The sequence below is a fragment of the Canis lupus genome, chromosome 27 (assembly GCF_048164855.1).
Source record: "Canis lupus baileyi chromosome 27, mCanLup2.hap1, whole genome shotgun sequence".
Classification (NCBI taxonomy): Eukaryota; Metazoa; Chordata; class Mammalia; order Carnivora; family Canidae; genus Canis; species Canis lupus.
In genome coordinates this window covers 33,405,962-33,421,405 of record NC_132864.1, presented here as the reverse complement: position 1 = coordinate 33,421,405, position 15,444 = coordinate 33,405,962, and the positions used below count along the sequence as shown (strand labels likewise).

Here is a 15,444-nt window from a genome sequence, read left to right as displayed (position 1 = left end):
AAGTAATCCAGACCCTGCACTCCTGACCTCAAAGGAGGAGCCCAAACCCTTTGTGGTTTACACTGGCTCTGAGAGCAGGTCCTCAGCGCCCTCCCCCTGTGGGACAGTGACCTCTGCTTCACTCCTGAACAAAGAAACTATTTGGGCAGCCCCAGGTGGCTCAGCTGTTTAACATTGCCTGCAGCCTGGGGCATGATCCTGGAGACCCAGGATGGAGTCCCTAGTCTGGTCCCTGCGTGGAGCCTGCTTCTCCCTCTCCCTGTGTCTCTGCCTCTCTCTGTCTCTCTCGGTGTGTGTTTGTGTGTGTCTCTCATGATTAAATAAACAAAATCTTTAAAAAAAGAAAAGAAACTAACTTTTATCCATACCTGATCCCTGCAAAACTCACAATCTGGCATTCTGCACTCTTATACATTTATGAGAATATATTTATTAGCACAGGTCTTAAGATTGTTTTTCTAATAATATATTTATTTTTATTGGTGTTCAATTTACCAACATACAGAATAACATTTCCTCCATTTCTTCTAGATTGCCTAATTTATTGACGTATAGCTGTTCATAATATGTTTTTAAAATCATTTGTATTTCCTTGGTGTTGGTAGTGATCTCTCCTTTCTCATTCATGATTTTATTAATTTGAGTCTTCTCTCTCTTATTTTTAATAAGGTTGGCTAAAGGTTTATCTATCTTATTAATTCTTTCAAAGAAACAACTCCTGGTTCTGTTGATCTGTTCCACATTTCTTCTGGTCTCGATTTCGTTGAGTTCTGCTCGAATCTTTATTAACTCTCTTCTTCTGCTTGTGTAGGATCTATTTGCTGTTTTTTCTCTAGCTCCTTTATGTGTAAGGTTAACTTTTGTATTTGAGTTCTTTCCAGGTTTTGAATGGATGCTTGTATTGCGATGTATTTCTCCCTCAAGACTGCTTTTGATGTATCCCAAAGATTTGACAGTAGTATCTTCATTCTCATTAGTTTCCATGAATGTTTTTAATGCTTCCTTAATTTCCTGGTTGACCCTTTCATCTTTTAGCAGGATGGTCCTTAACCTCCACGTGTTTGAAATCCTTCCAAACTTCTTGTTGTGATTTAGTTCCAGTTTCAATGCATTATTGTCTGAAAATACGCAGGAGATGGTTCCAAATTTTTGGTATTGGTTAAGACCCGATTTGTGACCGAGTCGGTGGTCTATTCTGGAGAAAGTTCCATGTGCACTTTAGAAGAATGTGTATTCAGTTGCGTTTGGATGTAAAGTTCTGTAAATATCTGTGAAATCCATCTGGTCCAGTGTACCACTTAAAGCTCTTGTTTCTTTCGAGATGTTGTGCTTAGAAAATCTGTTGATTGTAGAAGGTGCTACATTCAACTCACCAACTGTAAGTGTATTATTATCTAAGTATGTCTTAACTTTGGTTGTTAATTGATTGATATAGTTGGCAGCTCCCACTTTCGGAGCATCAATATTCACTATTGTTAGGGCCTCTTGTTGGATAGATCCATTAAGTATGATATAGTGTCTCTCTTCATCTCTTACTACAGGCTTTCGGATAAAATTTAGTTTATTTGTTATGAGGACTGCTACCCCTGCTTTCTTTTGAGGGCCATTTGAATGGTACATGGTCCTCCAACCTTTTATTTTCAGGCTGTAGGTGTCCTTCTGTCTAAAATGAGTCTCTTGTAGAGAGCAACTAGATGTGTCCTGCTTTTTTATCCAGTCTGAAACCCTGCGCCTTTTGATGGGGTCTTTAAGCCCATTCACATTCAGAGTTACTATTGAAAGATATGAATTTAGTGTCATCATGATGCCTATTCAGTCCCTGTTTTTGTGGATTGTTCCCTTGGACTTGCTCTTTCCTTTACAGAATCCCCCTTAGTATTTCTTGCTGAGCTGGTTTAGAGGTCACATATTATTTCAGTTCCTGCCTATGTTGGAAGCCCTTTATCTCTCATTCTATTCTGAATGAGAGCTTTGCTGGATAGAGTATTCTTGGCTGCATGTTCTTCTCATTTAGGACCCTGAATATATCCTGCAAGCCCTTTCTGGCCTGCCAGGTCTCTGTGGAGAGGTCTGTGGTAATCTAATATTTCTCCTTAAAAGTTAGAGTTTTCTTGTCTCTTGCTGCTTTAAGGATCTTCTCTTTATCTTTGTAATTTGCAAGCTTCACTATTAACTGTCGAGGTGTTGAACGGTTTTTATTGATTTGCGGGGGGGGGGGGGTCTCTCTATTTCCTGGATCTGAATGCCTGTTTTCCTTCCCAGATTAGGAAAGTTTTCAGCTAGGATTTGTTCAAATACATATTTTTGCCCTCTGTCCCTTTCGGCGCCCTTGGGAACCCCAATTAAACATAGGTTTTTCTTCCTCAGGCTGTCGTTTATTTCCCTTAATCTGTCTTCATGGTCTTTTAATTTTCTGTCTCTTTTTTCCTCAGTTTCCCTCTTTGCCATCATCTTGTCTTCTATGTCACTCACTCATTCTTCCACCTCGTTAACCCTCATCGTTAGAACTTCTAGTTTAGATTGCATCTCATTCAATTGATTTTTAATTTCTGCCTGATTGGATCTAAATTCTGCAGTCATGAAGTCTCTTGAGTCCTTTATGCTTTTTTCTAGAGCCACCAGTAGCTGTATAATAGAGCTTCTGAATTGGCTTTCTGACATTGAATTGTAATCCAGATTTTGTAACTCTGTAGGAGAGAGGACTGTTTCTGATTATTTGTTTTGAGGTGAGGTTTTCCCTCTAGTCATTTTGCTCAGTGCAGAGTGACCAAAAACAAGTTGTATTGGGAAAAGGAGAAAAAGAGAGAGAAGTAAAGAAAAGAGAAAAAGGAAAAAAAAAGAAGAAAAAAAGGAAAAAAGAGAAGAAAAAGAGAAAGAAAAAGAAGGAAAGGCAAGAAAAGGGTGGGGGAAGCAATCAGAAATCAAAAAGACTAAAAAAAACACGGGGGAGTATCTTCTGATTCTGTATACTTTAAGTCTCTTGACTTCCCCTGGAACTTGTCTGTCTAGCTGGTCTTCTGAGGGAGGGGCCTGTTGTGCTGATTTTCAGGTGTTAGCACTTGGGGGAGCTGCTCTGCCCCCTGCCTGGTGCAGGGCTCAGTGGGGGTTGTTTACCCTGAGAGGCCGCAGGAGGAACAACCCCAGTGGCTGTGGCAGCTCTGGAAACCTGGCTTCAGCTCCCACAGGAACTACTCTGTCTGCAGGACCTGGAGGCTCTGGGGGCGTGGCCGCTGATCTGCTCAGCTTGGGGCAGGAGCGTCCTTGCTGTCCTGAGCCCTCCTGGCCTCTGCCTGTCCCGGGGGGAGGCCAGATCCTGGGCTGTGTCCCGGCGCCCTGTGTTCCTGGTCTGCTCTGTTGGATTCGTGCTCTCGGCCACACAGTCCCCTCCGCGGAGCCGTGCCCAAGCCCCTCAGAGCTGCTCCCAGAGCCGCGAAGCTCCCTCCGCATGGAGCCTCTTCCTCTGCGGGAACCACCACCACTGAGCTGCTCCCATGGCCAGGCAGACCCCTACGCAGAGCCGCTGCGGGAACCCATCTGAGCTGCTCCGGGTCCCCTGTGCTCGCTGCAGCCCTTAGGGATCTCGGCGCACTCTCCTGAGCATGCTGCAGGTGTCTGTTAGTGTCCCAGGGAGCCTGAGGGCTTCCCTGCCCTCCTGGGGTCCTGCTCTAACTTCCTGCGGGCGCCTTTCTGCCCGGGAAGATTGGTGCAGCTCCCGCTTCTCCGGGACAGAGCTTTCCTGTCCTGGAGACACTGGCCCTGGCCTCAGCCTGGCTCCTTGCGGGGCCCCTCCCCCTTGGAGGCCTTTTGTTTCTTTATTTCTTTTTCCCCATCTTCCTATCTTGATAGAAGCATGAACTCTTCTCACTGTAACGTTTCAGCTGTTCTCTCTTTAAATCTCAGGCCCAATTCATAGATTTTCAGGATGATTTAAAGGTTATCTAGGTACTTTGGTGGGGACAGGTGATTTGGGGACCCTACTCTTCTGCCATCTTGCCCCTCCTCTCCTCTGCAAGTATTAGATAATGCAATTAGACAAGAAAAATCACTGGCTGCATCTTGTAATGGATGGGAATGGACAGGTAGTCATTCTAAAAGGTGCAAATACAGAATCCAGCAATACATAGTCCAGTCCTGGTGCAGCCATAACAGAAGAAAACTCCCCAATTGTATGAATAATCCATGATCCTACTGATGACTAATGAGGGGATGAGATATTTCTGGAAACTTCTATGAATAAGTAAGTGAAAACCCAGGAATCCTGAGATGTCAGGAGTCAGATCCACACCTGCCAGTCCCAGTCATGAACTTCAGTGCAAAGACATTCTGTGTCCCACCCTGAATGGGGATGTCTTTTTTATGTCTTTTTGGAACTTGGTCTAGAAAGGGTTGCTGTGAGTGACTTGAGGATAGAAGGAAAGGAGGATCCCTTCCTCCGAGGCAGTACCCTGGCTGGACCAACCTCAGACACAACATAGAGCCCAGAGATCCTCTGGAGCTGAGCTGCTTACAAGGACAGACGTGTTTGTAGGTTCCTGTGCATCAGCCTCCTCCCAGGAAAGCAGGGGTTCAGGGCATCTCATGGCTTTCCTGGTGACAGGAACCCTGTTACACTGAGTGTCACTGGTATTACTTATTGATGGGGATTATGCTATTTGGATATTATAATGCTGAGGGTGACCCTGACTTGGGAGTGAGAGGGAGGCCTGGAAACTGAAGAGAAATCTCTATGAAAGAGGAGGAGAGAAGGGTGTCCCAAACACGTACACACACACACACACACACACACACACACAGACACACACATCTAGAATGAGAAAAATCTCCATGCATGCTAACTATACTTTTCCTTAGAGGCTAAGCATGAGGACAAGTGTCCCCTGTCCCTCTTATGCCTTTTCTACTATCGAGGGTTGATCTCCATGCACACCCATCCCAGAGCAGGATTCCTGTCAGACTTCCCAGAGTCCTGGAGCCCGGAGCTAAAGAAGGCCAGTGTCTGGAACGTCACTTCCCCTCAGGAGGTTGGAATTGACACAAGGACAAGGAACTTGGTGCAGATGGACTCTGATAACACATCCTGTGAAAAGGAAGATTGAGTCTTTTGCAGCAGGAGATGTCTATCCATTTTCATCCCTGCAAACACAAGTCTCACAGCTGAGGGGTCTCCAGGTCCCAGGAAGCACAGCACAACAGGGACCACACATTCCCCTTTTCCTGCTCCTCCAACTTCACTGACATACCTCACTGTGCCACAGGACCACTGGGGACTCCCTGGGGTGGCCTTGAGGGGACATTTGTAAAGGAGCTAATGAATGTGACTTCATGGATGGAGGGAAAGTGTGTGGCTGAGTGAGTGTCCTGATGATTTTTGAAACAAATATTCTCCAAAACAAGAAAAATAGTGTATGTGAAAATGTAAATCCACTGTCTCCTGTGCCGACTATGTCAACACTGACCTTCTGTGGGGCCCCAGTGATGCTGAAGGTGAAAAACTAAATACACAAGTAGGTCCTATGTGCCAACCCTCAAAGCCTGAAAGAACATCCATTTGTGGGAAATACTATCACGTCATTGCCATATTACAGAGATTGACCAGGCTGGTGGCGTGTGTGAACTACATCGAGGATGAGATCAGGAGTCAGATGGTGAAGGGATTCCATATTGGTCCAAGTTCTGCTACTTCTCCTTAGAGATGGACCATGGAGACCGGAAATGACACCAAGAGCATTGTCACTTTTCTCTGAATTCCTGATGTGGACCCAGAGTTCAGACCAGAAGAGCCAGAGACACTGGAGCCTGAAGCACAAGGGAAAGGAGAGAAGAGGGGTATGGAGGTGGAGGTGTTGTCAGGGAGTCTGAAGAAGCTGTGACTATTTATCAGTTGGCTCAGAGGGAGGGGAAATTTTGTCTGTGATCAAGGTGGGTCTTAACATACAGGCTATGGTTGTGTCCTCAGTCACACAAGAGTCACATTTTATGCCATGAGATATGGGTATGAGCCTGACTGTTTTGGCCCCATTTTCAGTTGAGCACCTTATTGTGAGATCTTAAAAACTACTATTCGGTCTGCCCCTGGTTCCCGGATCCTGAAAACCCCCATCTATTCCTAAGTGACAAGAGCACTGGGAGCATCTTTGTTTGAATGAAGGGACTCTGGATGGGCTCCTGGGTGGCTCCCAGATGGAGCTGGTCCCTAGAGAGATCAAGCCCTGGTCAGAGGCTGGGAACATACACCTGCCTAGCCCCATCCTTGAGAGAGAGAGAGAGAATGAGCTCCAGGAGGGTGAACATATCCCTGCCAGGAGAGCGACTGCCCAGGTGTGTGTGTGTGGAGGGTCCCCCTACAGGGCCCAGGGGATGCACAGTGCCCCTTGCTGGTTAAATGTCCCTCTCAGGGTCCTCAGTGTCCTGAGGTTAACATCCAGAGCTCTGTCACCAGCACTCAGCAGTGACCTGGACTGTGTGGAGCACCCTGCGGGGTCTGATATAAAGAACATTGGATACAGGGTCTGTGATCTGAAAGCGTCCCACATGGAGGGAAGAGTCATCCTGAAATAAGCACCCCTGTGAGTATGGGAATATCTACAAAACAAGTCATGCAAACGACTGAGCCTATGCCACCCCTTGGGACGTTTAGGGAGCTGCTCAGAGGAGGGCCTTTCAGTTCACCTCAAGAACGCAGTGACCATTTTCTGCACATAGTCATAGAAGAAAAAAAAATCAAAGCCGGGCAGAAAGATCCTCAAACTAGGATGGAAGGCAGTGATTTCACAGAAGCACGAGCATCTGGTGGCGATGTGGCCCTGTGATGGGAAGGCGGACAGAACAGGGCAGGACTGAAGATACAAAGTTGTCAGGGCTGAGCAACTGAGGCAGGAACACAGCAGGTGGGGTTGCAGGTGGTTGTACTCCCAGGAGCTGCTCAGGCCTTTGTAGCTGTAAGAAGGTGAGGAGAGAGGGGGAAGAGGATAGTGTGAGCTGGGGTCTCTGCTATGCCAGGCCCTTCAGAGGTGCTGCTGTCACTGCAGGGGAGCCTCAGGTAGGGAGAGGCTTCTCTCTGCATGAAGGAGTAGAAGATCTGGAGAAGGAGCACAAACACTGAATTCCTAGCTCAGAAATGGGAGAGCCTGGCCTTCAGGAACAGTGCCCACGGCCCAAGACTTTTTTGCAGGCCAGATGAGCACGTCCCAGGGCAGGTGTGGCTGTGTAGGGGGGTGCAGAGCCTGGAACTGACCCAGAACCCCTCCCAGGGGCAGGACGGGTGACAGGAGTCCTGGAGGCAGCATCCCTCAGTCCAGGCTGGCTCCCTGGGGCCATCCCTTCAGTGTCCCTGCATCATGAGGGTGAATGAATCCTCCTCGCTTTTCTAGGTTTCCAGGGGTGAACCGCGTGTCAGATGAGGTGAGACCTGCCCCTCCTCATCTTCCCATGGGAATGTTGTAGGAGAGCTCAAGACCATAAGCATGTGTTTGGGGGAGATGTTTGCAATCCTTCACACCCCAGGGGAGAAGGAGTGATGGAGGAGCATGAACTGAATGTCCAAGGTGAGGCTGCAGTGCCTAATACACTAGACATCATGAAGAGGGAGGCTGGAGAAGGACACGAACTTCTCCCCCCACCTGATATCCCAGGACCCCAGGCACAGGGAGGCAGAGCTAGGGGTCTCTCTCATCTCTTCAGCCTCCCCAGGAGGAGTATCTCTGTATTCTCAGCAATGCTCCCCACTCCTACTTCCTCTCCCTGGTGTCTATCATGGGGAGGGGCTAGTCGGGACAGCTGTCTCCTCCCAGGGGACAAATCCATAGCTAAACTAAAAATTGTAGAACTCACCTGGGGTCACACACAGAGGTCATGATAGAGACAGAACGAGCCTGTGGCCTCCCCACCAGGCGTGTGGACAGAGGCTCAGCTGACAGAGAAGGAGCTGGGGTGAGAGACAGAGACAGAGAGAGACAGAGAGACCAGGCCTCAAGGACCCACCTTGGAGTCCATGGGGGCAGCCCCTCCCCATGTTGACAGCTGCTGTCATCTCTCCCTCTGGCAGGGAGCACCAGTGCAGGGCCCAGGCAGGTGGATCCATTTCAGTGGGTTTCAGGCCTGGCCAGCTCTGAGCAGGTACACAGTGCCCCCTGCTGACAGCCTCAGGAGATCATTCATGAGGAAGAGAACAGAACAAAAAAAAGGTAGCCTATTTTTGGTTTCCACAAGCAAAGGAGCAGAGAAACGGTAACTTGAGTCGCTCTAGAGTTTCCTTTTTTCAAATTCTTCTCTTTTCTTTTTCAGTTCTACAATACGTTTGGTATATTTTGATTAATTCTATTTCAAATCTGCATTTCTATCTTTTCCATTTGACTGAAGATTGGGATCAGGAGAATAGGCGTCCAGACCCTGGTACAGATGCCCCAAACTCTGCTTCTTGAGCCCCACTGCCAGGCATAAGGAATTTAACCCTTCTAAGGTTCCCCCTGATCCTCAGGATGGGGTCTTCTATGCAAATCATTCCCTGTCCTGAGACCATGCAGGCCTCTATTTGGAGCCATGTCTGAGTGGCAGCTGAGCAAAGAAGAGTGCAGGAGTGGAGGCAGTTCATCCAGGATTGAGGCAGGAGCACCTGAAAGAGGCAGGGAGACAAGAAGAGCTCGCAGCTGAGGAACAGGGGAGAACCAGCGCTCTCTGGTGGAATGGGAGATATGTCCACCTTGGGCTCCATATGGTGCCCAGGGCTCTTGTCCCTCATCCCCCACTGCTCACTGTTCACCTTCTTCAGATTGGCTTCTTTCACTTAGAATTATGCATGGAAGTTTCCTCCCTATGCTTTTTGACTTGATAACTCCAATCGTTTCTTTAAGATCTTATTTATTTATTCTGAGAGACACAGACAGAGAAAGGCAGAGACACAAGCAGAGGGAGAAGCAGGCTCCATGGAGGGAGCCTGACGAGGGACTCAATCGCAGGTCCCCAGGACCACACCCTGGGCCAAAGGCGGCACTAAACCACTAAGCCACCCGACTGCCCCTACCCTCTATTTTTAAAGAGAATTTCCTTCTCCACTTTCATGTCTAGCTCTCTACCCAAGGTGTATGGTAACTTCTTGATGATCCTTTCTTTCCTTGAGTCCAAGCCTTAATGTCCCTTCCATTAAAAAGCATTACGACAAGGGAGTCTTTGCACCAACTTACAGTTTGTCAGCTTTGGTTCTTGTCTCTCATATGAGTGTGAGCAGTTCACCTTGCAGATAGAAGGATTAATCCTGTCATTATGCTGTCTTTTCATTTAATCTCAAATGTGCACGGAAGATATAAGGAACTCTAGAAATTCAACAATTAGAACATAAAAGTCCACTTTTTATTAAACCAAGTAAAGATCAGCAAGGGAGATATAGTGATAGCAAGTGTGCATGAGAAGATTTTACATTAGATGAAATCCATTTCTACATATGTATTAGGACAGAAAGAAGAACTGACCAAACATATAGAACCTGCCTGCTAAACTCCCATAAGAATAAAGACATAGACTATAATGCATAGATTTCATTTGTCCCAAGGAAATCCATGAGGATGAATTGTTTTAAACAAAATAGGAAATAAATCCTGAAATAACAAAGATTGAATTGGAACACACAGGAAGCTAGATTCTTTTGGACAATCCGCCAAACCCTGGCTGTGGATCCAGGTGTCCTGAATTGTCTCTATTATTATTTAAAGAGGTTTACCCAGATGAGAATTTTGGCATTAGAGCAAATATATCTCCCTGATTTAATCACAATGGCACCTCTTTGCATTAGTGAATTGAACTGGGAACTATCTCCCAGAGATATTTCATATTTCTACTAAATTTATATTTTTTATTTATTTTTTTAATTTTTATTTATTTTTATTTTTTTAATAATTTTTTTTAATTTTTATTTATTTGTGATAGTCAGAGAGAGAGAGAGAGAGAGAGAGGGAGGGAGAGAGAATGAGGCAGAGACACAGGCAGAGGGAGAAGCAGGCTCCATGCACCAGGAGCCCGACGTGGGATTCGATCCCAGGTCTCCAGGATCACGCCCTGGGCCAAAGGCAGGCGCCAAACCGCTGCGCCACCCAGGGATCCCTAAATTTAAATGAAACATTTCTCTTTCTCCCTTGCAAAGGCTACACATTATTTTATTTTTTTAAAGACTTTATTTATGGGATGGGGTATTTATTTATTTATTCATGAGAGACACACACACACACAGAGAGAGGCAGAGACACAGGCAGAGGGAGAAGCAGGCTCCGTGCAGGGAGCCTGATGCGGGACTCGATCCCAGGTCTCCAGGATCAGGCCCCAAGCGGAAGGCAGGTGCTAAACCACTGAGCCACCTAGGCTGCCCTCTACATTATTTTTATTCAAAATTAAGAGAGTAGTTAAACAAGATCTAACAAGAGTCAGGAAAGTTAATTTGTGATGCAAAGTGGGGCAAAGTATGGGAAAAAAATATATATATATAAACTCTACTTTTATTTCACAGGATTATATACCACTCATTGAAGAAGCCCTGGGAATTGTGTACTCAAATGGATGGTGCATTGGACTCTAAAATGAGAAGGAAAAAACAAACACAAAGAAACAACAACCACTAAACAAAGTGTGAGGTCCTTGAGGTGAGCTCCCAGGACAGCTTACATATTTGACCCAGAGACAGGATTTTATGTTAAATACAGTACCTCCAGACAGTTTGGTTTCTCAAATCTGGACTCACTGCCAGTTTCCACTGGGGAACGTACACTGGTTATTGGAGAAATCTCTGTTATGGAGGGAGGCTCGTCATGAAATTCATCTATTTAATTACCTTTCTCCTTTGGAGGCAAGAGGCAGGCCCTGGGCTAGGATCAGCAGCAAGTGACACTCGGTGTTGAAAATATGCATCTAGAGGGGCCTGACTGACTCAGTCAGTAGAGGGTGGGACTCTAGATTTTGAGCTTGTAAGCATGAGCCCCACCTGGGTGTGGAGATTACTGAATAATTAAATCATAAAAGAAAAAATGAAAATAAACATATATGTGTAACATTTCCTAAAACATAATATGATGGTATGTGCTGTCATAGGGATGGCTTTCTACTTCTGTTCTACACGTTTGATAAGGGAAAATACTTGAGTCGATTCCTTTTCATTATAACCTGAACTTGATCCTGATTTTCTCTAGCTTCCTAGGATCTCTGGGTACAAATCTGAAAACTAGCATGTTGATTTTTCTCCCACCTTTGGAAGTGCATTCAAACTGCCCTATATCCTGAAGTCCTGAAAAGTAAATGTGAAACCAACGATAGAACCTTCAGAGAAGTCACCAAAGCAGCTCATGTAGAGGTGGTTTTCATGCCAGTAGATCTATGGGACAGACAGAGATCACCAGACACATTTGAACTACAAACCAGGAAAGTCTGTCAGATTGTCACAGACTTCTGTCACTCTACCTGAAGACGACATGAGCTTGACATCAAGAAATCTTCTCCACTGGTTGCCCTCAGAACTCAGCAACTGCCTACAATTTCATTTGATCATTTACCATCCTTTTTCCCCCTACAAATGCTTCTTGTTTAATACCTGATTTCTTGAACCACAAGCCTGACTTTGAGAATGCACCTCCATCAACCCCTTCTGAAATGAGTTTAAATAAACTGGTCTATCGTCAGGAGAGGGTCAACAAAATGAACAATCTGCTAGCACAAGTTTTAACACATGTATCCTTGGGAAATTTCAGAGAAGAGAGGGAACTGGCTAAAGATAGGCTGCCCCAGATTGAACCCCATTGGCATGAACATTAGTTTCACTTTAAACAAATGAAACTCAGCAGATTTAGGAAAAGCTCTTTAATCCCCCCAAACTGCCAGCTTGTACCAGGAAGAGAGCTATTACCAGGCTCCCTCTTTACCTAAGTCATGTATCTACACAGCAGGACAACCTCTCTTTTCCAAACAACTCCTCTCACCTTCCCTCTAATGCACTTTCTCCTCTTTGGTTATCAGACCCCTGCCCCTCTCCTTCACTCACATATGTGTCATGGTGCCTGACTGTCTTTGGAATTCTCCACGTCTGTGTGGATACCCAATATGTAGGCTATGAAATTTGATTTTCTCTTGTTAATCTGCCAAATGTCAATTAGATTCTTATTAAAACAGAGGGGCCTGAAGAGCACAGGAAATACTTACCTCCACAGCAACAGGCACTGGTGACGTTTCATCAAGGTCAGTCAAGAGTAACCAGAGATGTGCATCACTAGGACTCCTGATCAACATTTCCCTGGATCAGGGGCTGATCCTATACCCTGGAAACATGATGTAGACGTCATCCTGCGTCAGATATGGATCCTCACACTGTCCTAGCTGGTGGAGGCTCCTCCCCACACTGATCCCAAGAAACCCACCTCCTTCCCCTCCTTCCAACTCTCATCCCAGTCCTGGCTTCCTCTATGTCATGAGGACTCTGATTTTCCTCATCATCATCCCCTTGTTCAGAACTCCTAGTCTGACTGGGACAGAGTCCATACGCCTGCCACGTCCCCCCTACATGCTCACGCCCTGCTCCATCACTATCCGGACAGGACTGGGGTGTCATTGTGGGACATCACATTCTGGGGTTCCCTGGGAACTCCTCCAATGCTCCAACTCCACCCCACCAAGCTCACCCAACCTCAGTATCCAGGGACAAGCTTTCCTTATTATACGTATTCTGTGTCCTCTCTCTTCCCCCAGACACTGTCAGCTCCTTGATCATGGGGACTCTGCCATGTTCACTAGTGTCCCACATCCCTAGGCTCACATGGGGCACATACAAGGTGTTCAGGACGTGGTGTGAATGCACACTGTAAGGACAGTGCTCCATCCTCAGTCAGACGCAGGTGGACTCTGTGTCTCCTGTTCTGTCCTGACTTGTCACAGTGATACAGGATTGCCGATCCCAATGGCCAAGAACAAATTCTCAAGATATATAATGATGGTAACAAGTGATTTTATTATAGCGGGAACAGGACCTGTGGGCAGAAAGCTGCACTGGGATTGTGAGGAGGGACTGATGATATGCTTTTTAATAAGTGGAGGTCGGGGATAGTGTAAAACTCTAAGGAATTTGGAAGCAAGGCTTTCAGGACCTTCATGATCTAGATGCTGTTAAGGTGAGGTTATTCTCAATATTTACTAAAGATAAACATTAAGGCACGAAGGCAGCCATGAGTTCCTTGAGCAACTCACTCTCTGCATATATGTCAGGTCTCTAACAGTGGGCTGCAGGCTGTAAGGACATTTAATTTAATCTACATTTTCTTGTCTTTCTTTCTTCATCAACAGACTGTGAACAGAGCATCATGCTCCTGACAACAAGGAATTTTTCCTCAATATGAGAAAACCATAGAATATGTTTGAGCCAAGGACAGGGTGCAGGGGCTGAAGTGAAGAGAATCAGGATCATTTTGGAGCCAAAGTTCCCTCACGTTGACCACAGACTGCAGTTTACACCAAACAAAAGGGGAAGCTGAATTGGCCAAACAGTGGGTGTTGCAAAGCAAAATTCATTTCTGGGGGGAGAGCAGGTTTGTGTCTCACTTCCTCCCTGGCCCAGAGCACTGTGTGACCATCGAGGTTGTCATCTAAGGACTGGCAGTAATAATCAGCCTCGTCCTCATCCTGGAGCCCAGTGATGGCCAGTGTGGCTGAATTGCCAGAGCTGAAGCCAGAGAATCGATCTGGGACCCCCGAGGGTCGATTGCTATCACCATAGATGATAGTTTCAGGGGACTTTCCTGGGAGCTGCTGGTACCATTGTACAGCATAACCACTGCCGATTTGGGTGCTATTTCCAGTACAAGAGATGGTGACCGTCTGTCCCAGGGCCGCAGACACTGAGGGCAGCGGAGTCAGCACAGCCTGGGCCCAGGACGCTGCAACAGGGAGAGACACAGAGAGGGTGATGCTGGGGCCTGGAGACAAGAGGAGGAAGCATGTCCCCACATGTCCTCCCAGGGCCCTTCCAATGTCCCCACATCCAGTCACCTGTGCAGTGAGCGAGGAGTGTGAGGAGGAGAGGGGACCAGGCCATCGTGGAGGTCATTACTGATCCTGCCTTCAGTGTTCCCACAGATGAGCAGAGCCTCTTCTCATCTCTCTCTTCCCCTCTTCATCTTCTCTGGGAGGGATGGCCCATCCATGAAGATGAGACCTTGGCATTTGACACCCACCTGACCTTGGGTCAGGTCCCTCTGCCTGAGATGACAGGGGCATGGGCAAGGGAGGGGCTGTGTAAGGCCAGGGGATGGGGAGGCCCCAGCTGTGATCTCTGAGCAGAGGGCACAAGCAGTGCCAGGTGGCAGGTCCCAACTCTGATCACCCTGACTCTTCAGAAATGGAACCAGAATGCACCCTGGTGTCCAGACGCAGAGGCACCACTCTGTGACAAGGTGACCAGGGCCCACATCTCCTGCTTCCCCAAATCTTTGCCTACTGTTCCTTGCATTAGGGCTGCATTAGGGCCAGGCCAGTCCCCGTATGCCAGCTCACATTACTTCAGGGCTCACTATTTGCTCCACTGGGAATCTTCAGAGAGAGTTTGTCCACAACTCCCTTGACCATTCCTGGTCAGGGTGAAGGTGTTATCTCTTACACAAAATCCTCTTAGAGTTCAGAATCCAGTCCAGAGCAGTGATACATCTGCATGGGCACACAGCCCCTGCTATGCAGGATGCTGGAACTTTCCTCTAATGAGGCTTCTCGGATTTCCAGAGTTATCTTCCCCTGAGTTCTGCACAGCACTGAGGACATGGGGACAAAATTACAAACAGAGCTTCTTGGACAAAGGGATTTGGAGACAGACCACCCTTTGGGTTGGGCACAGCTTGAGCCTCTGCAACTTGTGTCCAGCATGTTCAGGATAGAACATTATTCGTGAACCCCCCATGACTACAGGCATGGGTTTTTCCTCCCCAAGGTCCCCTCGACCCAGATTTTTGTCAAACTTCCCACATGTGATTGGAGGAGAGTTGGTGCTGAGGGGAATGATGCCCCTGAGCTCACAGGTCCTGTGGCCCTGGGATGGGTCACAAGACTTTGCATCAGAGTGCGGCCTGGTTGGATGTGGCAGTTGGGTGACTGAGGGAGTGACAGCCCAGGCAGACAGCACAGGGAGGGGTATCCCACATCCCAGTGGCCTTGAGCTCCGTGGGGGCAGCCCTGAGGCTGAGGTCCCAGGATGAATGGAATGATCAGGCTCAGACACTGAATGGTGCCAAGAGATGCTCAGAGACTGAGCTGCTCATGGGGACGGACACTCCCCCTGGGTATACTGAGCATCAGGCTCACCCCAGAGGAACAGGCTCAGTGCACATCCAGGCTGTCCTGGTGACAGGACCCCAGTCACACTAGATGTCACCAGTGTTTCTTGTTGAAGAAGCTTCTGTCTCCCAGAGATTGAGGCTCTGAGAATGGCTGACTGAG

At 47.2% G+C, this 15,444-nt stretch overlaps 1 gene segment (V, D, J or C); it reads right to left on the bottom strand.

Annotated features, from left to right (window-relative positions):
• Window positions 1-6,768: 6,768 nt before the first annotated feature.
• Window positions 6,769-14,053, bottom strand: LOC140619013 (immunoglobulin lambda variable 1-40-like). The segment is given in 3 exon segments: window positions 6,769-6,936; window positions 13,561-13,895; window positions 14,008-14,053. Coding segments are annotated over 3 exon segments (549 nt in total).
• Between the last annotated feature and the right edge of the window lie 1,391 nt (window positions 14,054-15,444).